The 22,303-nt window shown below is 41.0% G+C and overlaps 3 protein-coding genes across 7 annotated transcripts; 2 read left to right on the top strand and 1 right to left on the bottom strand.

The window, feature by feature from the left end:
• The first annotated feature begins 256 nt into the window (after positions 1–256).
• bgnb (biglycan b) lies at positions 257–13,627 on the top strand. The gene is made up of 8 exons (XM_026998168.2): positions 257–430; positions 7,203–7,483; positions 10,112–10,224; positions 10,721–10,934; positions 11,026–11,136; positions 11,521–11,614; positions 12,075–12,213; positions 12,439–13,627. Exons 2-8 carry the CDS (start codon positions 7,234–7,236, stop codon positions 12,634–12,636), a joined length of 1,119 nt encoding a protein of 372 aa, XP_026853969.2. The 5' UTR covers positions 257–430; positions 7,203–7,233; the 3' UTR covers positions 12,637–13,627.
• A 107-nt stretch (positions 13,628–13,734) lies between these two features.
• b4galt3 (UDP-Gal:betaGlcNAc beta 1,4- galactosyltransferase, polypeptide 3) lies at positions 13,735–19,861 on the top strand. 4 transcript variants are annotated; one of them, XM_026998222.2, is made up of 7 exons: positions 13,735–14,403; positions 14,874–15,431; positions 15,643–15,878; positions 16,035–16,225; positions 16,322–16,444; positions 17,419–17,523; positions 17,627–19,861. In XM_026998222.2, the coding sequence occupies exons 2-7, from the start codon at positions 15,161–15,163 to the stop codon at positions 17,937–17,939; spliced, it is 1,239 nt and encodes a 412-aa protein (XP_026854023.1). In that variant the 5' UTR covers positions 13,735–14,403; positions 14,874–15,160; the 3' UTR covers positions 17,940–19,861. The 4 variants fall into 4 exon arrangements, with proteins under 4 accessions (XP_026854023.1, XP_026854027.1, XP_026854024.1 ...); XM_026998226.2 differs by having other exon boundaries at positions 15,643–15,869; XM_026998223.2 differs by having other exon boundaries at positions 15,155–15,431.
• cfap126 (cilia and flagella associated protein 126) lies at positions 19,615–22,246 on the bottom strand. Of its 2 annotated transcripts, none has more exons than XM_026998228.2 (5): positions 22,062–22,246; positions 21,884–21,946; positions 21,656–21,721; positions 21,320–21,529; positions 19,615–21,232 (listed from the first exon to the last, which is right to left on the bottom strand). In XM_026998228.2, exons 1-5 carry the CDS (start codon positions 22,086–22,088, stop codon positions 20,942–20,944), a joined length of 657 nt encoding a protein of 218 aa, XP_026854029.2. In that variant the 5' UTR covers positions 22,089–22,246; the 3' UTR covers positions 19,615–20,941. The 2 variants fall into 2 exon arrangements, with proteins under 2 accessions (XP_026854029.2, XP_026854028.2); XM_026998227.2 differs by having other exon boundaries at positions 21,650–21,721.
• Between the last annotated feature and the right edge of the window lie 57 nt (positions 22,247–22,303).

The following is a 22,303-nucleotide window of genomic DNA, read 5'->3' on the forward strand; positions in this document are numbered from 1 at the left end:
TTAAGCTACCGGTGCGCGAGCGTCTGCGCGCGCAGAGTGTACAGTTCGAACCGTTACCTAGTGCTGAAAGACCTGGCGCAAGCTTTCATTCATTTTAGTAACCTAGAAGAATTCTGCTGGCGGGAAAATATATTTTACTTAGATTTTCATGTAGTGTCGGTACATTGTCTGTGTGCTGTCTAAAACTCACTTTCTCAGCATTTTGTGAGCGTCTTATGTGGGAGAGGTTGGCTCAAGTTTGGGGCCGGACCCCTGCTCCTCAGTTATTTCCTTAGTTTCCAAGGGACGGTCGGTACTGTGCGTCGCTGACGGACATAGCCATGATGACCCGAAAAGCTGCGAACCTGGCTTAGTTTACAATGAGAAAATAGTATAACGGGATTATTTCATATTTTAAGACGAATTTGGTACTATTGCTGTTAAACTAAAGGTAAGTTAGGTGTAAGTTGTGTTCTTTCACAAATATATTTCTACCTTATTGAACAGTTAGGCGCTTGTTTGTTGCACGTAGAACATTGTGAGTCATCTAGCCATGTGGTTGACTGTTATTTCGTTCAAGTTAAATAAATACCTTTTATATCAGTCAGTATTAAATAAGTAGGTACATGCAACGTCGAATGGAAAAATGTTTAGTCCACGCACTGCAAACTCGTGATTAACTGGGTATTCCCATTATCTTGTCTTTATATTCCACACGCACCGACAAAGCGCCAATGTTTTTGGCAGTTTTCATTTCGATCTTTAGATGTCGCCAAAGTGCGTTTAAATCAAAATAAGTGATCAGGTGAGATCAGTCTTCTACAGGTTCGTTCTTTTATGCCTTGGTCACTGAGAAAGTGGTTCTTAGTACAAACGAAGTTTAAATATTGTTAGGAAATTGAAAATGAGACTAAAATGGGTAGACTTGACGTTAAAATAATATTCAGTTGAGATGTTAATAAACCGGATTTGTGGTTATATTACAGAGGTACATTATAATACGAATAGGGTGTTAGTAACAGCCTTTTGAGACTTTGCTGTTTTAAAGATTGAACTGGTTGTATTCAATTAGCCAAATACTACCAATATTATTAACAGTTTTATTAATTTGTAACACACACTGTGAATAATGTCAGTAAATAAGAAAATGAGTTTTTAAAATGTGTTATAAAGAACAAAGCCAGCATCTCTGCCCCAAGGCCTGTATCATGGTATGACATTAACAGAGGGAAGAATGTGAGGGTACATAAGAAGATTGTGACTGGCTGTAGACTGCATCCTCTATGACTTTAGGTTGAACTATGGGACAGGAACAGACAGCAGACTTATTAAGAATGCTTTGGAAGACTATAAGCAGATTTTTACCAGGTTTTATTAAGTATGTTGATATATAGGTACTCAGGCTGAGTCTTAGCTGAGTCAGGTGAGTTCCATGGTTGAGTTTCAGTTCCTATAAGGAAGAAGAAATATTAAGATTTGTTTTATTTATTTATTTATTTATTTTAATTACTTTTTTTTGTGGATCCTTTCTGTGTACTTTGTGCTTGTTATTTTTCCTTTTTTATCTACCTGTTGTCCCTGAGTGCAGTGTTTAACTAAAACAGTGGAAATTTGATATTTAAAAAAATACTGGGTTACACATAGTATAACCTAAAACTCTAACAACAGCCAGGGGACCACGGCACTAAACAGCTTTCCAATAATTCTTTGACTCGTGGCGCTTGGTTTTTTTTTTTTCTCACCAGGCCTGAATTAGTCTCCGCAGTCCCCTGCTTAGGCTTGCCTATGCCTGGCTATGTGCCAGTCACCACATCCAAGCAGAGCGGTAGCAGACACTTTGCCAGACAGAGACTTTTTTAGGGACACAAGTCACCAAATTACAGCTGAGACTGCAGTTAATTCCAGGCAAGTGCTTGGGACCCGGAACCGCCCAATGGTTATTCTTGGAGGAAAGGGAGAAGAGTAAGCAACTGAGGGAATTAGAGCATGGTGTAGATGAATGACTTCCATCAACAATGGTAACACCAAGTGTGACTAACATCTGATAGAGTAACACATGCAGCAAAAAAATGTATATAATGTGCAGTCAATTTAGTAAAGGTTTATGTCTAATATTACGTTTTAGAATTTTAAATATATGTAAAGCTTTGTTCTCTCCCTGAGGGTCAGCTTTCACATGGATGTTTAGCACAAGATAAGCCACAGTATGAGAAAATCATAGCCTGAGCAGCAAATGCAGTATTGCTGAATGATAACTTCACAGAGGTCGTGCGAGTTCATTGCTTTTTAAGTGAAATGGACAATAACTGCACTCTCTTCCCCTCACATCTTTAGAGGGTGAGTGACAGAAATTCAGTATGTCTAACAGAGGAAGGAAGTCCCATTTCTATATCTGTTTGTTGTTTTTGTCATCACCACTAGATACTTAGTTTCCTTTCTGTCCCTACCTTATACTTTTACTCATTTTATTGGTCCATTCAAATAAAAATGTTTGTCAAGATGCTAATGTGTGACTCCATGGGAAATTCCAGTAAAATGTTTTTAGTATAATGCCAAATATTGAAAACTAACTACATGAATTACAAACCCCAAGTCTTCAGTAGATTTTGCTTACAAAAGTACAGACAATGTTTTGGCGAGACAGGAGGTAGGAGGTAGTTCACTAATTTTCTGTGCTGCTGTATCTTCATTATTCCCATGTCAGTGTCTAAAGTACATGTTTCATACAGAAGGACATAAATGTGCACAGTGGAGAGAATTCCCCTCAGCTGCTTTCCAAGGAAGCTGGAGAAGGCTAGTTCAATGAATGTTCTATGACACAGACTGCTGTTGTCTAACTGACACACACATTCTGGACAGTTGTCTGTTGTGTTGCTTTTTAAGGAATGCTTTGACATTTGGATTTTCTGTTCATAATCTTCTGACTAGGTGGAGAATCAGACTATATGACAGTAAATACTTTTGATTATGTGTATCAGACTTGCAAATTTAGGACCATTCTTGTTTCATTATGTAAATAAACTTAATCTACATTGTTTGGGATACAAAGTGGACCAAACTAATAAGGTGATGAAATGGGTCATTTATTCCATATCTACACTGTGCTATAATAGGTCATTTATTTCATATCTACACTGTGCTATAATAGGTAATCAATTCCATGTCTACGCTGTGCTATAATAGGTAATCAATTCCATGTCTACACTGTGCTATAATAGGTAATCAATTCCATGTCTACACTGTGCTATAATAGGTAATCAATTCCATGTCTACACTGTGCTCTGTCTACACTGTGCTATATTGTATGTCTACACTCATTTTCATTTATCATCTCTCTCTCATTCCCTATTTCTTGTCACACTCGATCCTCTTTCCTTCTCTCTCTGACACATCTCTCACACATCAGCGTATCTCTAAGACTACCAAAGTGCTTAGGGTGATAGAAATAGCAATCTGTAGCATCTGTAGAAGGGAACTGTGGTCTATGTAATTACCAGGATACGCTAGCCTCTTGTCTAACCTTGGCCCTTCTCCGGGCTCTCTGTGTGAAACAGGGGGAGGGGTGTATTTCCATGTTTATATCATTTCCATGAGTGCAAAAGGGCCCCTGAGAAATAGTCACGGCACTTGTCAAACTGTCTGCCAGTATATTTGGCTCTAGCTGTGGGATTATCTATCTTCCCCTTGTCCATTTTCTCTCTTGTTTCTTTGTACATTTCTGTGTCAGATCAACAAAGCTGTGCTTGTATACAGTTTACAGCCAGATGATTCTGTTATCAATTACAGTTCAGACTGAGATCCATCTTGAGGCCCCCCTCATTGTATTCTACTGCAGAACTAGCACCCTTGAGTGTTGAGGGGCAGCTGTTTAAAAAGTTGCTGAGAGTAAATGCTTTGCAAAACAGCATTCCTCTTCAGAAATGTCATATATATTTATACATAGTATCATGCCATGGTGCTCATGATGCGTTTTGTAGGCTTTTGCATGGTGAGCTGGAAGCAGAGGCTTCTGGGTAATTGTGCATTGGTCCTTGCATTCCTCTGGGCAGGCCAAAGTGGGCTGTTTTGGGAAGTATGGTATAATTTAGCAACTATTTTTACAAATGGGAACATACTACAGAGTGAGTGTTTTTTTTTACCAACATGAAATTTGTTGCCACTTGTTGTGCGGTTAGTTTTGAAATAAAAGGATGGACAAAAAAGAGATTGTACGTGGTTGAAACTCAGTGCAGACTTAAAATCTCAGGATCAAAACTCTACGGCGATTGTTTACGTCTACATTTTAACATACACAAAACTGGAAATGGAAAAGACCAAAGCCCTTCGCATTTATGGCCAAGCTTACTTATAGTCTCAGTAGCATAATATTGAATTTACAGAGCTCGGTTGTCAAGGGAAAATCATGCTAGACTTACCAGTAGACACCAAATCTCTGTGAAATGGTGTGTTTCACCATTATATTAAGGATTTAATAGAATTGTATTAAGGATTTAATAGAATTGTATTAAGGATTTAATAGAATAATGTTTATATTCAGTTGGGACTCTGGGTGTTTAATGGGCCTCACCATTGTTTTTGTCCTATTTATCTTTAGTTGTGCAAAGAAATGAAGTGAGATATACTCATCAGTCACTATGCAGCATGCTTTGATAGAGCAGGGCTTAAGCTGAAAGGCCTGGTAAATGTTATTGGCAGTGCATCCTTTATTTGTCTTTATTTAATCAGGCATTTTACAAAATGGAAAATTACATGACATTGCTTATGGCATTAGAGACCAAAAACATACATTTTAATACAAAATACTTAAAATTTATTTTAAAAATCTTTAAGAAAGGGAAATAAAGCAGATGGAGATGGAGGGTAATAAATGTTTTTTGTAAACTGGGGTTGAAATGGGGGGGGGGGGGGGAGAGAGAGAAAACAAGAGAGCCAGATAACAGATGACATGAGCCCAAGGAGTAAAAGAGATGAAAAGCTGATTATCCATATCTGCACATCTTTAACCATGAACCCCAGTCTGTAGCTTCTATTAAGTGTCTGGTCCACATTTTTAATGAAGGTTATAAAAGGTTTTAGCTTTCCTGTGGATGTATTTTAAAACACTAACACTGTAAAGTGAAGAAAGGTAGGGTGGAAGCTCTTACAGTAAGACCTTGTGAATTTATGATAAGTGCGCAGGTTTAATTCATGGGTTGAGAAACTAGGGGCTTAAAACTTCTCAGATTTGTCATAGATGGTGGAAGGAGTCTGTCGCAGTACAACAGGTAAGATCTGAAATATTTGGGCGGGGGGGGGACTTTCAAAGTTTTATATTTTGTAAGGGGACTATTCAGATGTTCGGTGATGACTTCTAAAGTTCTGAATTTGCCTTCTAAAGAGAGGTGCTTGTATTGCCCTGTATTATGTGTTCTGGTGTATTATTACTCTTATTGTTTTATGAAGAAATAAGTTGATTATCTTTGTGGGGAATATGATGTCTTTTGTCTGAACATATTAATATCCAGGCTTATATCCTCTACCTCTTGGAATGCAAGCCCATATTGTACCAATGTTGAGGGTGCCTGTATAAACACTGTGTTCTGATTGTGATGTGGAAGAGGGTGAAATTTCCACAGCCAATGTTTCTTTGGCCAGTGCACCAACATTCCTCTAGGAGGAAAAGTTAGGGATTCAAAGCTCCAGGACCAGGATTTGATGTAATCATGTGTGGTGACTCTGCTTCAACCAAGTCTCTCATGGTAATATAAAGTAACAGGAGTAAGGCAAAGCTTTTGCAGTCTTCACTAAGGTCCTGTATTTCTTCAGAAAGTAAGGTATGCTTCAGAGTTTAATTGTTTTCTTTGGGGTTAGGTAAACCTGGGCTTTTAGAAGTGGGGATCAGGTGGTGGTTTAAGTTTAAACAAGTTTAAGTTCTGGTTAGATGAAGTTTAATTTAAAGGTCAGTGGAAGATATGTCAGGAGGGCTTGGTTTGAAGTTTACTTTAATGTCTGGTAATCCAGCAGTGCTTCAGTAATTATTGAAACCCCTGAGTCACAGAGCGGACCCTCAGCCCAACACAAATGTAGTCGAGACATCATCAGCACATTCAGCTGGAGCTGGTGCAGGTTCAACTATGACATCATAAGCCTGCTCTCCACCCTCCCAGACACACACACACACATATACACACATACACTGTCAGAAGAAACAACCCCACCTTCTCCTTTCCTGTCTAATGAATGGCTTGTGTGTTTGCAAAGCCATGTTTGCCTTTTTCCGCTGCCACCACAGACTGTATGACTGGTCTTGCCCCAGACACACACACACACACACACACACACACACGCACGCACGCACGCACGCACACACACACACACACGCACGCACGCACGCACGCACGCACGCACACACACACACGCACGCACGCACGCGCACGCACGCACGCACGCACGCACGCACACACACACACACACAAGCTGTCTCATTATTGTCTTTTGATTTTTTCATAGATAAATGCTCATACATGGCTTCTCTAATATATTTTTAACTAATTTCTGTAGGTGTAATATTAATTTTTCATTGCCGGTCTGGGGCAATATATGCTGGATAGGACATTAAATCTATGTATTACAGAAGCCAGTAGACCACACTGTTGTTTAGTAGTCATAATTTCCTGTTAAAAAGAACACAGTAGATAGTAACTACATAATGATATTACTGACCTACTGGAGCAGAAATAGCCCTGCAACTATGTTAGAGCATAACATCACAGATCATCTTTTCACTTCCTGTCCACACATAAATATTTCTTAGGCTATTATAGTGGTGACCTATGTGTTTACTGTACCAACACTCATTCTGTGGCAAATTTAAGAAAACCAAGCTTATGCTTTAATGTTGCTTTTCTTGTGTTTGTCAAGCCTCAATTGGAAAGTCTTGACAAGTTATTGGCTCATTGCCCTAAGGTAACACCTACTCTGGTGCTGGGTTTGAGTCGGGTGAGCCTGTCCAATACAAACATCATGCACTGGACATCATACTAATTAGACAACATCCTGCCATTAACCGCTGTTCCACTCAGCCCTCCAGTTGGTAGACTTTATGGGCAGGGAACAACCTACCTTTCAGAGTATAAGACATGAGCTATGGTAAGCACTGGATTAGTTCTGCTTTGTGACATGGTTTATCTTTCCTCTGTCTGTCTCCTGTCTGTCTTGTCTCTGCCTGTCTCGCTGCCCTGCAGGTCAGAGTGTGCAAGCGCTTGTGTGTTAGTGATGCTGTCCCAGTGCTATCTCCTCTTGCTCCTGAGCATGGTCAGCCTGACCCCCTGCTCACTGGCACTGCCCTTTGAGCAAAGGGGCTTCTGGGATTTTGGCTTCGATGGTGAGGCGGGGGGGCTGATGATGACGATGATGAGGGATGAAGAAGGCTCCGGTTCGGGGGAGGAGATGCTGCCCGAGATATTTCCTCTATGTCCCTTCGGGTGCCACTGTCAGCTGAAAGTGGTGCAGTGCTCTGACTTGGGTGAGTGCCAGAGGCAAGTGTGTGTGCGTATGTGTGAGTGTATCTGTGATTGTTTGTATCTTTGGGTACCTGCTGTTTATGTGAAAGAGGGCAAGAGAGAGAAAGAGATAGAAAAAAAGAATGAGAGATGCATACATTAATAAGTGAATGAATAATGAGAAACAACCTTATAAGAAGCAACCAAGGTAGTGAGTGAAAGAGAAAGAGAAAGAGTCACAAGTGTTATCTCAGAGAGAGAGAGAGAGTCACAAGTGTTATCTCAGAGAGAAAGAGTCACAAGTGTTATCTCAGAGAGAGAGTCACAAGTGTTATCTCAGAGAGTCACAAGTGTTATCTCAGAGAGAAAGAGAGAGTCACAAGTGTTATCTCAGAGAGAAAGAGTCACAAGTGTTATCTCAGAGAGAGAGTCACAAGTGTTATCTCAGAGAGAGAGTCACAAGTGTTATCTCAGAGAGAGAGACAGAGTCACAAGTGTTATCTCAGAGAGAGAGAGTCACAAGTGTTATCTCAGAGAGAGAGAGAGTCACAAGTGTTATCTCAGAGAGAGAGAGAGAGAGAGAGAGAGAGAGAGAGAGAGAGAGAGAGAGTAAAGGAAAGGTAGGGGTTCTTTAGGGATTTACCCAAAAGAGCGAACAGAGGCTTTGATGGCAAACAACAAGTGCCTCTGTGTAATTTCCTCACGAGCTCTAACGAGTGGTTTCGTGTTGTTCTTGGGACACATGTAGGATTTTTTTTACAGGAATAAGGGGAGAGTAAGGAGGAGCATGCAGACACAGACATGTTGAAAAGCAGGGCTTAAAAAACATTGTTTATTTTTGAATTAAGGCTCAAATAAAAATTCACTAATCCATCATGTTACCCTTTAGATGTATATAAAAAATTGTAAATATATGTTTGTCCCAGAGTGGTTCTTTATCCCCCTCTGTTGAAATAACTGGAAATATAATAGATTGATACTGTCTGAAGAAGTCTGTGTTGACTAGAATTAGCTCTGTTATTAGTATTAGCTATGTAACTATGCATTGGCTATGTTAATTTGTTGTGTACTCTTACCTAATAGTCCTGCATGTGCTGTGAGACATGGAGCATTGCACAGCCAACCCCCCTGCTACCCCCACCCACACACACACAAATTATCTTGTTCTCAGAAACTTTAAAGCTTTGGTTCTGAGAAAGCTCAATGAGAACTCAGGAAGTGGGAGCGTACTTTCATTAAAATGTACTATCTTTTGTTTGTTTGCATGTTTTATTGGCATATGTATTGTATTAGTATGTTTTTCTTTTTGTATATATTAGTGACGTTTGTTTTGTGATTTGGAGCATTCATGTAGATGATAAATATCTTCTCGGGTAATTGTTGATAATCCACCGGGTACTGTTAAATAGATTTTTCTGACAATGTACAAATATTAGTCAGTACTGTTGACTTTCTCTTGCACTCCTTATATATGTTTTCTGAGAAGATTATTCATAACGGTGTTTGTGTTTATTTCTAACAAATGTTGAAATGTAGTTTGGTCTGTCGTGTGCATATTACTGTAGAACATAAAATCTATTTTGGAGTGCAGATTTGTGTTGGTGAGCCGGTAGGTGGTTGGTTGGTAGTAATTTAGTATTGAGTGGTTAGAGCTCGGTTGGACTCTTGGGGTTTGGCTGCTTAGCTCTGTCTGGTTGGGGGTCTATGTTGGCCTCATGCTGATTGGCTGTAGTGGCAGGTGTGTAACCACCTATGGTGAACACCAGGATCCTCACATACAAAGTGAAATATGTTTTCTGATTTTATAATCATTTATAATTATGTAATCCTAATAGAACAGCACCTACATTAGGTGTTACACTTAGTTTCCAAAAAGGCCTTGTGTAAAATGAGTGGCAGTTCATTTCTTTCCTTTGTTTTTCATGACCCCCAATAAGCAGTATGTTGGCGTAGATGTCCTGGTTATTGGATGGTTATTGCCTTATGGCTGGATGTAGATGGAGGGACAGTAGAGGCTGATCCAAATCACTTTGCACTGCTGGGATCCTAAATGTTCTGCCTTAGATTATAAGATAAGATAAGATAAGGTAAGATAAGGCTTTATTGATCCTGAAGGAAATTGCAGAAAGGCTAAAGGCTTTGCTGGTTCTGTGCTTCTAATATTATAATGGCTGCATGTAACAGTTCCACTCAGACATGAGTGCAGCTCTTTATGATGGCTGTGCATTTGACTGATGTTCATGTTGTTACATTGACCTAAACATGGAGAGCTTCACGAATCTGTGCGCATACCATAAACATTGAGCTTTTCCTCAAAGTAAATGTTTCATATCTCAGTACAGTGTGACAGTGACTGTCATGGTCAGGGTGTTCTATTTCATTTGATTTTTATTTATTTGTGTTATTTTGCTGACACAGGAAGGTCTTTAGAGGCTCTGTGAATCTAAACCAGCTGGACAGCATACGGTTTGTGTATGTGTGTGTGTGTGGGTGTGTGTACATTTGTCTGTACATTTGTGAATTCCCTTGTGAATGGGAATTAAACGTCCATTAATATGTGTAATATGCACTTGTCATTGAGATGTATACAGAGCTGTAAATTTTAGAAGTACCATAAAAACAACATCTATACATTTTGGGTTTGTGTTTAGGCTTGATTGAGGTCCCAAAAAACATCCCGCCTGACACGAAGCTGCTGGATCTGCAAAACAACCACATTACAGAGCTGAAGGAAGACGCCTTTAAGGGCCTCAGCAATCTCTATGTAAGATAAATCTCCATTTACTAAAACAAATGCTGACAGAGAGAGCAAATGGAATTTTTAAGAAGTGATTTACTCAAGGTTTTATGCATTAAGGAATGATGAAATAATGGACTTTATGGACAGATATGTAGTAAGAGGGCATGTGAGAAAATGGATGTGAGGAATTGGTGACAAAACAATCCAAAAGGATGTTAAAACAGATCAAGTTATTCTGAACCGAAATGCCCCTGCCGTTCTGAGAACAGAGGCCTGAGCCAAACTGGATATTTTAGTTCCCTCCTGCACTCCCAGCTAAGCAAAGCCAAGGTTCTTTCTCTGAATTTATTTAGAGCTCTAACCAAACATAATATTTAACATGTCAAATGAAATAAGAGTACATCGTTAAACAAGGTTTGATTCATGCATTTCATTAACACTTTATCTCATTGTTTCCTGTTCAGCTTTGGCTTTCAGAGAAAAGCATCTGCCATGTTTCTGCTTCCTTCCATCCTGGCAGGCTTTGTCACTAGTCAACAACAAGATCTGGAAGGTTCACCCGCGGGCCTTCTCCCCCCTGCGCCACCTGCAGAAGCTTTATTTCTCCAAGAACCTGCTGACAGCGATACCCCGGAACCTTCCGCCTTCGCTGGTGGAGCTACGTATCCATGACAACCACATTAAGAAGGTGGCTGAGGGAACCTTCTCTGGCCTGGGCAACATGAACTGTATAGGTCTGGAGGCTCCCTCACTGTACGGTTGGTTTTGTGGTGCATTGTGATACAAAAACTAACGTTTGGCCATCTTCTGAAATGCCTCTTATAGAAATGGGCGGGAACCCCATTCGGAACAGTGGCTTTGAGCCTGGTGCTTTCAAAGGCCTGAAACTCAACTACCTGCGCATCTCTGAGGCTAAGCTGACTGGTGTGCCCAAAGGTGATTTCTGATTTCCTGAATCAGGCATTTATGATATTTATTCTTAAGGCAAGGTCAAGTCAGAAGAAGATGGTTAAAGGAGGTGAACTGGTGAGTGTGTGGAGAATGCAGGGTATTAAGAGCACAAGTGGGCTATTTTCCGATTTTGTGGTTCTGTAATTCTTCTTTACTCTTAATGATATTAATGTAAATATTATTATAGTATTATATTATAATTATTATTACATTAAGCTACATATAAAGATAATAATCTTTTAAAATTTTGCTGTAGACTCCAGATTTGTCCTCCTGACTTAGTGAGTTAATTAACATCTAATTTCCATGCCTATCGCACATTTTATGTACAGTCATTGACTGTATTTTAATGAGTCCCTGTTTTCTCAGATTTTCCTGAAAGTCTCAGTGAGCTTCATCTAGACCAGAACCAAATCCAAGCAGTTGAGCTGGAGGATTTGAGCCGCTACAAGAACTTGTTCAGGTCAGTGAGTCAGTCACTGTAGCAACTGTGCCACCTAGCGTTCTATTTCATTAGCACAGTCAAAAATGAGGGCATATATTAAAATGCTTTTCTTGTGGCTTTTCAAGTTACATTTTTCAATAATAAACATTTAAATTCTGTATTAGTTTATCCGAAGATGTTTAACAATCATGCTACCATTGTGTTATTTACACAAATGAAAACACCAGGATTGAATTAAAGTGGTGTGTAGCCACACTCAGCCTGGACTCTTATGACCACTGAAGGATGTATTGATTAACATGCAGCAGTAACCAGATGAGGGGGTAAAGGCAAACCTGCTCCCCATTCCAGCTTGTTTCTGTTCACTTTGTTTTCAGGATCTTTGCATTTCTAGATTACTGTGAGCCTGTTTTAATGTCTCTGTGTATTCTTTGTTGCTCCTCACACTTTCACTGGTATGCTTATTCACGGGTACAAGGTTGGGCCTAGGCTACAATCGCATCCGTATGGTCGAGAACGGCAGCCTGTCCTATTTGCCGAACCTGAGAGAGCTGCATTTGGAAAACAACCAGCTGACCCGTGTCCCCAGTGGCCTGCCTGACTTGAAGTACCTTCAGGTGGGTTGGGATGGACGGGGTGGTGAGGAGTGTGTACAGAAAATATGTTTGGCAGGGTCAGACAGCCTACTGCACAAGGGGGAGCTCAGTGCCGATGGAACAGAAACGGGCTGCTTCGAAGACCCTAGAGTTAGACAGAGACTGGAGGAACGGAGGACTCTCAGCCTGCTTGGTTTCTTCCTGTGCATGCTCAAACCCTGCATCACCCATGTCCTTCACTTTCAGGTGGTCTACCTCCATTCCAACAACATAAGTCAGGTAGGCATGGACGACTTCTGCCCGCGCGGCTACGGAATGAAGAGAACCTTCTACCAAGGCATCAGTCTCTACGGCAACCCGGTCCCTTACTGGGAGGTGCAGCCCTCAACCTTCCGCTGCGTCTACGATCGGCTGGCCATACACTTCGGAAACTATAAGAAGTAGAACCGTGGGAGGGTGATGGGGGGGGGGGGAGAGAGAGAGAGAGAGAGAGAGAGAGAGAGAGAGAGAGAGAGAGATAGAGAGACGAAAGAAACGGATACTGGACATCGAAAACAAAAACCAAAGGAAGGACGGAAGATCGGAGGAGAGGGGAGATGTACAGTATGTTTAGGTTAGTGCGGTCTCGAGGCTGAAGGGGCTGGATAAGGTAGAGCAAGTTCTGAGCAAGATTTGCTCTGCTCAACTCTATGGAGGATGCAGAGTATTAAGAGCACAATCTGACTATGTTCCAAAGCATATTCCTTCAACCATGGCCAAATGCTACATAGGATATGTTTTCATTTCAAATAAAATACCTATCTGTTTCTTTTGCAACGGGCTTCATATTGTTCACAAGGTATGTTCATTAGTCATTTAGTGTCATTCAGGTTGACTCTTAATTAATGTCAGTTTTATAATATTATTATAATTATTATAATACTAGTTGTTTTATTGTTGGAGTCTGTTCAGAGAAGTTAAATATAGATTTAAATAATGTTCTTTATGTATAGGCCCGTCTTTATGAGTGTGTTTTGGTGAGAAACTTTTTTTCAGTGCCTTCCTTCTTGTGCTTCAGGGGTGTGTTGGGTTGGAGGTAGAAAAATCAGTACTGTATATCAGAGAACCACATTCCCTGTTTTACACTTAGCGCTTTATGATGCAGACTGTCAGAAAGCCAGGCCCATGGGTTTTCATTGCCATCACCGGGTCTGGAATTGAGAATGACTGTTCTGTTTTGCACAATGTCTATGTCTCTCCACATACCAAAAGATTCGGATGGATATTTTGGGCGGGGCTGACTCCATGGATTGGTTGGCAACACCGCGAGCATGCGCTGTACTCTGCCGATGTACCAAGTTGATAATAATAAAAAAAAAAGGCTCCAGCTTCATTTGAGGAGCAGAAACGACATGATCATGGTCTGAAAGCTGTGACAAATAAAACAATAATTTAACAATCAAGCAGTTTGGTGAGTGGGATGCGATGAAAAAATATAGATTGGAACTGAGTATTTTGAGTTAAATCTCGTTTCATATAGGGTTTTTTCAGTGTTCTGCATGCTCGATCATCTACAAACACCAATAAAAATACTAATCAATTTAAAATATTTAATTTAATTAGCCTAATTATTATTCTGTCAACAATTCATTACAATAATGGGTACCTTGGGAGATGCATTCATACGCTGAAAATCGAAAAACAAAATCTGAAAATCACTATACACCGCATGATTTATCATTTTTGGGGATTGGGCATCATTGGAAGTTGTTCCCTTTTTTAAGTAAGGCGGCATTACTGCAAACGGAGGGCATAAACACACGCTAGTGGCGTAGGTCTGTTTTTAGAAATGAAAACCTCACCTTTTCGTATACACCTTCTCTCGCTAATTTCGTGATCGGCTCTGCTATGTCCTACGGTCGTCGAGGGTTGTGCCACGGTGCGCGTCACCGCGGTGCTTGTGAACATGTCTGTCGTCTGACCTCGGGTACCGCTCCATCCCTTGGCGAGCTAGAGAAGCGCGGCGTGCTAGGAACACGGCGCCCTTTGGATGGCTGCATTTGCGCCTCGTTTGGTGTTGAGCTCGATATATCGGACTGCTCCCCCGAAAACCTAAAAAAAACCAAAAAACGCCACATTCGCGTTCGTGCTACCATGAAGCTACGATGAAGGCCTAGCTCTTGACCACCAGTGGAGCCTGGGGCTTGATTTAAAGCGTCGCAGTAAAAGGAGGTAAGTTCAGTTATAATCGCGCAACGAACAAACTGAAGCATCCACAATTGCGCCCACCATTTTTTGTTTCACAATAATATCATGGTTCGCAGAAAAGCTGTTGTGATTATTACTATTATTATTGTTTAGTTGTCATTGCTGTCGTTGAGAATGTAAGACTAATAATAGACAGCTGGTATCCGAGTTGTGAATTGAAGAGCTCGTGTTTTGCGTGACAGTGGAAGAGGGGAGAGCGCGTTGTCACTGGTATTGCCAGTTTCAGTAGTGGAGAGCACAGGTATTTAGACTGCTGATGCCTCCTATACCCTAATGTTCAATACACTGTGCCTTTAATTGGCCAGTGATACGTAGCTAACTTATTTTTTGCCTTAGAATAGCTTGTGTGTGGCAACAGATACATGTATCACTTTAATTATTGCATGGTTTATGAGCTGGTCTGATGTTTATATCATATGTTCCCTGTTTTGCAGTGGCCCATTTCACAGGAGACATGACTTTGCTGTTCTTATACTTAATCACTCATCCATTTTTCACTTAGCTATAAATGTGCCTCTTGGGGCTAACTTTACCCCTTGTCATCACTCCTTCTCTTTCCCCAATCCTGGGTTCCTCTCGGCTCCTCATACCTTTTCTCTAACGGCTCTCTTGCCCCACCGTTCCTCATGTTTGTGACTGTCCTGTCCTCCTTCCTCTGTGTCTGCATTTCTCCTGCTGCCTGTTTCTCTTGCACCCACGCCACTCTGTGCCCAAGGCCATAATGGTGTGCTGTGGCCGAGCTCTGGACTCTCCCTGCACCCTGGCTCTACTCGTGGGCTTCCAGTTTGCGTTTGTGCTCTACTTCTCCCTGGGAGGTTTCCGTGGCCTTGTCTCTGTGCTGGTCCACTCTTCAGAGCCTGAGTTTGACTACTCTCGACCCCATGATGTCTACACCAACCTTAGCCAGCTCAGTGCCCTGCTGCCTCACCAGCCGGGCCCCACTGGGGCGGAACAGCGGCTCAGAGACTGCCTGCTGCCCTCGCCACTCCTGGGTGAGTTCCAGCCCTTAGAAGGGATTAGCAAGGTGTGGTTTTAGCAATTACTCTTCCATATATTAGGTCTTTCTCAAAATATCGCTTTGATGGAAACTCCTTCTACTTATCCATTCACATCAAAGTCTGCAAAAAGTGTGACACCAGTTTGCAGTAAATGGTTTAATGTAACACATGAACAGCTGGGGCTCTTTCTGTTGCTGTGCATCAGTGGGTCCTGTATCTGTGCGCGTGTCCTCCACACCCTCCCTGGAGGAGATAAAAGAGAAGAACCCTTTGGTGATGCCGGGGGGCCATTACCGCCCACCGGGCTGTGAGCCGAGGCACCACACAGCCATCGTGGTCCCCTACCGGAACCGGCAGAGCCACCTCCGAGCACTGCTCTACCATCTGCACCCCTTCCTGCAGAGACAGCAGATACACTACAGCATCTACATTGTACACCAGGTTTCTTCAGCTCACCCAAATTTGATGAGAATAAACTCTAGCACTTTGATTTGTTTAACTCAATACGGACCTTTAGGAAACATGCAGTAAATACATTTGTAGTAAGATGTTTGCTGACTTCACCTCTTGCACTGATTTTGCCCTCTTTGCTGTAAGTCAGGGAACTCGACGTTCAATCGCGCCAAGCTACTGAACGTGGGCGTGCGAGAAGCTCTGAAGGAGGAGGACTGGGGCTGCATCTTCCTCCATGACGTGGACCTGCTCCCAGAGAACGACCACAACACCTACACCTGCCACCCGCAGCACCCCTCTCACCTCTCTGTGGCCATGGATAAATTCCGATACAGGTAGTCCCATCCCGGAAGGGTCACTGCTCATACCTGGCCATGGAAGGACATGGCATTCTGTGACTAGCTTTGTGTCCTTTATTGTTGACCCTGCAGGCTTCCGTACCCTCAGTACTTTGGAGGAGTGTCTGCCGTCACTCCGGAACAGTACCTCAAGATGAATGGCTTCCCCAACCAGTACTGGGGATGGGGAGGGGAGGACGATGACATCGCTGCCAGGTGAGCACTGTGACTCCATCAAGAGCCATATGTGAAATAAATGCGTGTTGCGCAGAGTATGTTGCCTGTCAGTCCTCTCTGACCTCTCCTTCTGTTCTCACTGACCCTCATCACCATGCTTTTTATCACTGTACCAGTCCTCTCCTCCTACTCCATCTGCACAGACACTGGAATGGTCAGTAAGTACATGCAAGGATCACTAGCACCGATAGAATTCAAGGCTTCAGCTTTGCTTCCCATTAAACATCAGGAGTCGAACTAGGCACATTTGTTTTCAACTCTAACCTAGCATCTTTTTTTCCCGCATTCTCCATTCCTAAAGGTGGAAGACCAATGGGTAAAGAACGCAGTAGGTTGGAAGGATAGAAGTAAAGATGAAGCTTTGTAATGATGGTCATTAGCATTTAGTCTCTGTGGTAGTGTATTTATTTATTTATTTTTCCTCTGGTTTGCTCTCTCCTGTGTCACTACTGTGGTCCTATAATGTACATTTCTAGTGAGATCTGCCCCTTGCCCTGATGGAGCTGGGCTTCTCAGTGCATGGATATGTATCATGAGATTAAGACCCTGGAACATGGTGTGAACAGGGTTTACTTCAAACAGGTTTTAAAAGAAATAGTGCCACAAGCTAAAACATTGATTTCTTGTTGAATACAATTTGTGTTTCTTTTTTTGCCTGACCCAAATGACTCTGGTGAGGAGGACCTAGAGACAAAAACCCAGATCCTTAGATTTCAGTCTCTCCATGTACAACTAGCATATATTTGTATTGTTAGAATGAGTAAATATTTTCCAAACAATAAATAGCAAAATAGTAAACTGTAGAGACTCTGAGTTGTGAAAGTCCTCTCATACATGTTAATCCACTCTCACCCCTTTCTCGCTGAGTCAGTGCTTTTCACTGGCATCCGTTTCTCTCATAGACTACTTCTGCTTTCTTACTTACCTACTTGGTATTTGTTCTGACTCCTCAGAATTCGTCTCACTGGGATGAAAATAGTGCGCCCCCCTGTGGCCATTGGCCATTATAAGATGATCAAGCATAAAGGGGACCGGGGTAATGAGCAGAACCCCAGAAGGTAATTTTGGTGAACTATCAAGACTTGAATCATAGTCTCTACTTCCTAAGCCCTTTTCATTTAATCCATCATAGGTTCATCTACCTCCCTCGTTAATTCACAGGTTTGACTTATTAAAGCACACCAGGTTAAACTGGCGATCAGATGGACTCAACTCACTGACCTATAAACTCCTGTCTAAAGAACTGGAGCCACTGTACACCAACCTGTCTGTCAGCATTGGAGAAGATCCTCACCCTCCTTCCAGAAAGTCAGAGCCCCCTAGGAATACCTCTCACTCCACAGCCAGACCTATGAGGGGAGATGCGGGAATACTCTCTGCTCGGCCTACCGGATTACAGCATGCCCACTCAAAACCAGCCAACAGGAGTTCATATGGTGTTCTGAAAGCTGCTGTCAAACAGGAAGTGGGTTGATAACAAGCGCGTAGTACATGAACTATTGGCACTGGTGCCATACAGGGTAATTTTCCTAAAATGGATGTTGGCTTGCTTTTCTTCTTTAAGTCATGGATCTTAGCACTGATGTGAGCTTGTAGGTATGATAAGTCAGCTAAGTCCTTCCACTGGAAATACATGAGTGTGAAAAGTTCTTTCACCTCTGAATGTTTTCTGGACACTGGCTTGGTTTCATTTGCACAAACTTGCTATACCATTTTCTGAAGCTCTTACTGCCACGGGACAGATCTGAAGAGTAAACCGAGCTAAGTATTCCAGAAAGTGAGCTATTTGTGTTCATTTGTGTTGTAGAGACACACTGGAACCAGTGCTAGTAGTGTGTGCTTATTCAGCCAACGTGCTGTGGCTACTCACCACCCCACCATGTGGGTATGTCTCTATGTGCCTTTCTCTCATTCTAGAACCAGTCTCTATCAGCGTCTTACTACGTATGTTCTCAGTCCCCAAGGCATATTAGTGGTGTTTTGGGAGTAATACTGTATTTTAATTTCTGATCAACATCTTTCTAACCAGCACACGCCGCTTTATAGTTTTGCGCCTGAGCATCATCTCATCACTGTGGACTATTTTTGGTCTTGCTCTGGAGATGTGTGATCATCACGTTTGCAAGTTTTTTTTGTTCTCGTTTTAGAAATATTTAATCTAGTAACAGTTAGCACTGATGAGGTTTTCACTTGAACTGCTCAAATCACTATATTTTTATTTCAGAGTATTATGGGGTGTACTTGTTTGAGTATTTATTTCAGAGTATTATGAGGTATACTTGTCTGGTGCCTCTTGATTTCGATTAGATAATCAGTGAGATAAGCAAACTAGCTGACAAATCATTTATCAGATTTCTCTGTTTAAAAGTTATAGTTTCTATAATTCTTATAAAATCTTTCTTGGTGAGTTAGATTTAAATTAATACATTGTAATATTGTAGATTTGTTAAGGTATTGAAAGTTATGAGAGTTTGGTTGATTATTTTCATGGTAGGTTTCATACAAAGTGCAAACTCCATTTGTTGCTATGCTGCTGTAATGTTAAATAGTTCTGGGCCTTTGTGCATCAGCTGTATTACATCTACATCAAGCAAACAAAAATAGTTATTTGACAATAAACCAAGAATCTCTACATATTTACCACAGAACAAGTCTGCCAACCTTAAAACAGCATTAATCTAGCTTTTAGCATTTGTTATCCCTAACGCTGCAGTCCGAGTGGTTGCTGTTTTGAATGCATCCTTTCCTCACCTAGGGTATAGGGTAATTTTAAGACCTTTTTAAAATTCTTTGTCATAATATTGCAAATGATTATTTGGATGTATTTTATTCCCACTGTATTTTCAATGTTCTCTCTCAAATCAGATTTATTCTTTTATTGTGTTGGTAATTACACACCGATTATTAAATTAATAGGACTGGCCATGTAAAACTTGCACATTTTTGAGTTGATCTAGCCTCAAATTGTTTTCCCTTTTGCCTTTGTAGTAAAAACAACAGGTGGTTAGATAAACCTTCATATTCATTACCATTCATTACAGTTCAGAGTATTATGAATTACCTACATTTATCTTGACTTACTAGCATGTGTCCAAGGAACCTGTTTCCTTTTAACATTTGCAGGAATCAAGAACATTTTAGTGAATACAGTAGTTTTATATGAGAAATTTAGTAATGGTGATGATCTACCTGAATATCTAAGACTACTCTCACAGTTTGATAATTTCCTTTTTTGACTTGAGACCAGTTACTTAAAGCTGTAATAATGGTTTTGTGGTTTATAGAGGTTGTTTATTTTTGTTACATTACATATCTAATTGCAATGTATGAATCCATGTTCCTTGTACTGTTGTGTAGGTAATTTTTTAAAAATTAACCTTCATGTTTGGGTTCAGATGTCAGTCCTCATTGACCCATTTTTTGCATTGAAGCATCTAAATGCGGGTTCCTGATGATTCGAGGTCTAGAAGTGTGTATAATGTAGGCCTATTCAGTTAAAGTTGCGTTTCTGCAAGGTTTTGCTCTGGTCCTGTGGAACTACAACTCTTTCACAAACACCTCTTTAATTAAGAAAGGACTCTAATTACTGATATTAAACACATGTAGACACTAGGCTCTTAACCAAATATCCCTGGAATAGGAAGCTATGTGACAACTGATTAAATAACTGCTTTAACACTAGGGCACAGAACTACTGTCTTAGATGTCTACCCCCTTTTAGCGTTTCAATCTACTACACCCAGTTTTAATATTCAGATGCGATCTGTTCTATTGGACTAAGGTTGGATATAAATATCAGGATGGAAGATGTCCAGGACCAGTGTGGCACACCCTAGCTTTACAACACTTTAGTAATAGTGTGAAATAACTGTTTGATTGTACTCTTATCAACAGATTGCTGGATTAAATCTTTGCTTTTCCTTGAGCATTGATGTTAGGAGCTTGTGACTGACTTACAAGAACTCTGTACATCTCTGGTTTCCAAGGGTTACTATGTCCACTGGTAGCATTACAAAATTACTCATTTGCTTTCAAGCACTAAAAACAATTTACCGATGACTAGTGAAACCAGCGGACACTCTGATCCCGAGAGACTACTGGCATTCTAGTATTTTATGTAAAACAATTCCATTCAGCAGATAAATAAAACAATGTTGAAAGGATAATCAGTGATTTTGCTGTTTATTTTCATCCATGCTATTTCAGAAGATGTTATTTTGTGCTTGCAAGGTGAATACTAGATTGACAGGAGTTGTTTGCTGTAGACATTTGGAATTTTTGTAAATCATACTTGAACTGGTATAATTGTTGGTGAAATCAAGAGAAATAAATTGCAGCCCAGACTAAGTATGTATTACACTTCTTGAAATACAGGTCTGAAAATCAATTTCTAATATTGTTAAACCATAGACAGACATACTATAATTCTAGACCCATGGATAATCTCTTTGCTCATTGGTAAGTCTGTACCTGAATTTAGCTGGCTTGCGTCAGTGGTCTAGACTCAGCCTGGTTTTGCTGGGAGGCTGGTCTAGATTCAGCCTGTCTTTGCTGCATAGCTGGTCTAGATTCAGTCTGCTTCTGCTGAGAGGCTGGTCTAGATCCAGTCTGCTTTTGCTGGGAGGCTGGTCTAGATTGAGTCTGCTTCTGCTGAGAGAGTGGTCGAGACTGAGCTTGGCTCAGATGAGACAAGGGCCTCTCTGGTTCTGCCTCTGCTCCATGTAGACCAGGAGTGCTTACAGGAATCTGTAGCTCTGCATTGTTGTCCTGAAACAGTATTGTTTTATTATTTAAATCAATGTTGTAGCCACACTAGAAGCCACAGTGGAAAAACAGCCTACGTCAAACATCTACCTCAGCATGGTGAGCTCTGCTGGTTGCCCTGCTGTTTCCTTGGGCTTTGTAAAGTTTGCCAGTTTTTGATCGGACCAGGTGCTGAGACTGCCCCCAAATCCTAAGGCGTTCTTGACCCTCCAGTGAGCGTGCTGTAGGGTTAATTTTCACTGGATGGATACGGCTTGGTAAGTCCCAGGTACCCTGGAATGATGGCCAGGAGCTTCCACGCTGCCAAAGATGGAGATGGTGAAACAAAACAAACTCTATTAACTAAACCGTGTTGATTATTATATAGGATACATCTGATTTAAATATGTGCGATATCAAATTTACAGTTTTAAATACCACCTTTACTTTAGGGAACAGGTGACCTCGGTCTGAGGCTATAAATGTAGTGTGACCCTCTGCTGCGGATGGCCTCTAAAGTTGTGAGAACAGACATTGCTTATACCATACCTAAGGGCTTAATGAAAAAGGTCTTGTGCTATTAAAAGATAGACGAAACACAAATATTTACTATTTTACTTGTGTTATCAAGTTGGCTAGCTAGCAAGGTGGTTAACCTAGCTAACGCGAACGTACCTCTTTGAATTGTTTTGGTACGGTCCAATTGAGGAGTCTATGAGACTTGAAAGCACTTTCATACTGTGAAGAAAAACGGACATTAAAATATAAATAGTACTGTGTCAACTGTACTAGTATAGCTAAACACATTTAAAAGCTTTGTCATTAAATAACGATTATTTGTATAACTAGCTACCTGGTTAGCAGAATAACTGGACGACATGTTTTGGTGTTTTAATGATTGGCAGCCGTCTCTTAGCAACAAAACCAAAACTCTCTTTGAATACTGCAGTGGTCCAATAACAATTTTATGAAAGTCAACTAACGCTGTAGTGTCATAAGATAAATAAAACAAATAAACTCGAATATTTATTTTGCCTTAATTATGTAGTATGCATTTTCAGATCAGTACTCCGTAGCAACTGGCGGCGCTCTGCG

The sequence above is a fragment of the Electrophorus electricus genome, chromosome 24 (genome assembly GCF_013358815.1).
Source record: "Electrophorus electricus isolate fEleEle1 chromosome 24, fEleEle1.pri, whole genome shotgun sequence".
NCBI lineage: Eukaryota > Metazoa > Chordata > Actinopteri > Gymnotiformes > Gymnotidae > Electrophorus > Electrophorus electricus.

Excerpts from the sequence above, each read along its gene's own strand:
- bgnb (XM_026998168.2), top strand. The coding sequence starts at position 7,234 with ATGCTGTCCCAGTGCTATCTCCTCTTGCTCCTGAGCATGGTCAGCCTG. Across the intron at positions 10,935-11,025 it reads GGGCAACATGAACTGTATAG|AAATGGGCGGGAACCCCATT; the intron begins GTCTGGAGGCTC and ends TGCCTCTTATAG. Across the intron at positions 11,137-11,520 it reads GCTGACTGGTGTGCCCAAAG|ATTTTCCTGAAAGTCTCAGT; the intron begins GTGATTTCTGAT and ends CTGTTTTCTCAG.
- b4galt3 (XM_026998222.2), top strand. The coding sequence starts at position 15,161 with ATGGTGTGCTGTGGCCGAGCTCTGGACTCTCCCTGCACCCTGGCTCTA. Across the intron at positions 15,432-15,642 it reads GCTGCCCTCGCCACTCCTGG|TGGGTCCTGTATCTGTGCGC; the intron begins GTGAGTTCCAGC and ends GCTGTGCATCAG. Across the intron at positions 15,879-16,034 it reads GCATCTACATTGTACACCAG|TCAGGGAACTCGACGTTCAA; the intron begins GTTTCTTCAGCT and ends CTTTGCTGTAAG.
- cfap126 (XM_026998227.2), bottom strand. The coding sequence starts at position 22,088 with ATGTCGTCCAGTTATTCTGCTAACCAG. Across the intron at positions 21,722-21,883 it reads TACCAAAACAATTCAAAGAG|AGGCCATCCGCAGCAGAGGG; the intron begins GTACGTTCGCGT and ends TCACAACTTTAG. Across the intron at positions 21,233-21,319 it reads GCAGAGCTCACCATGCTGAG|GACAACAATGCAGAGCTACA; the intron begins GTAGATGTTTGA and ends ATACTGTTTCAG.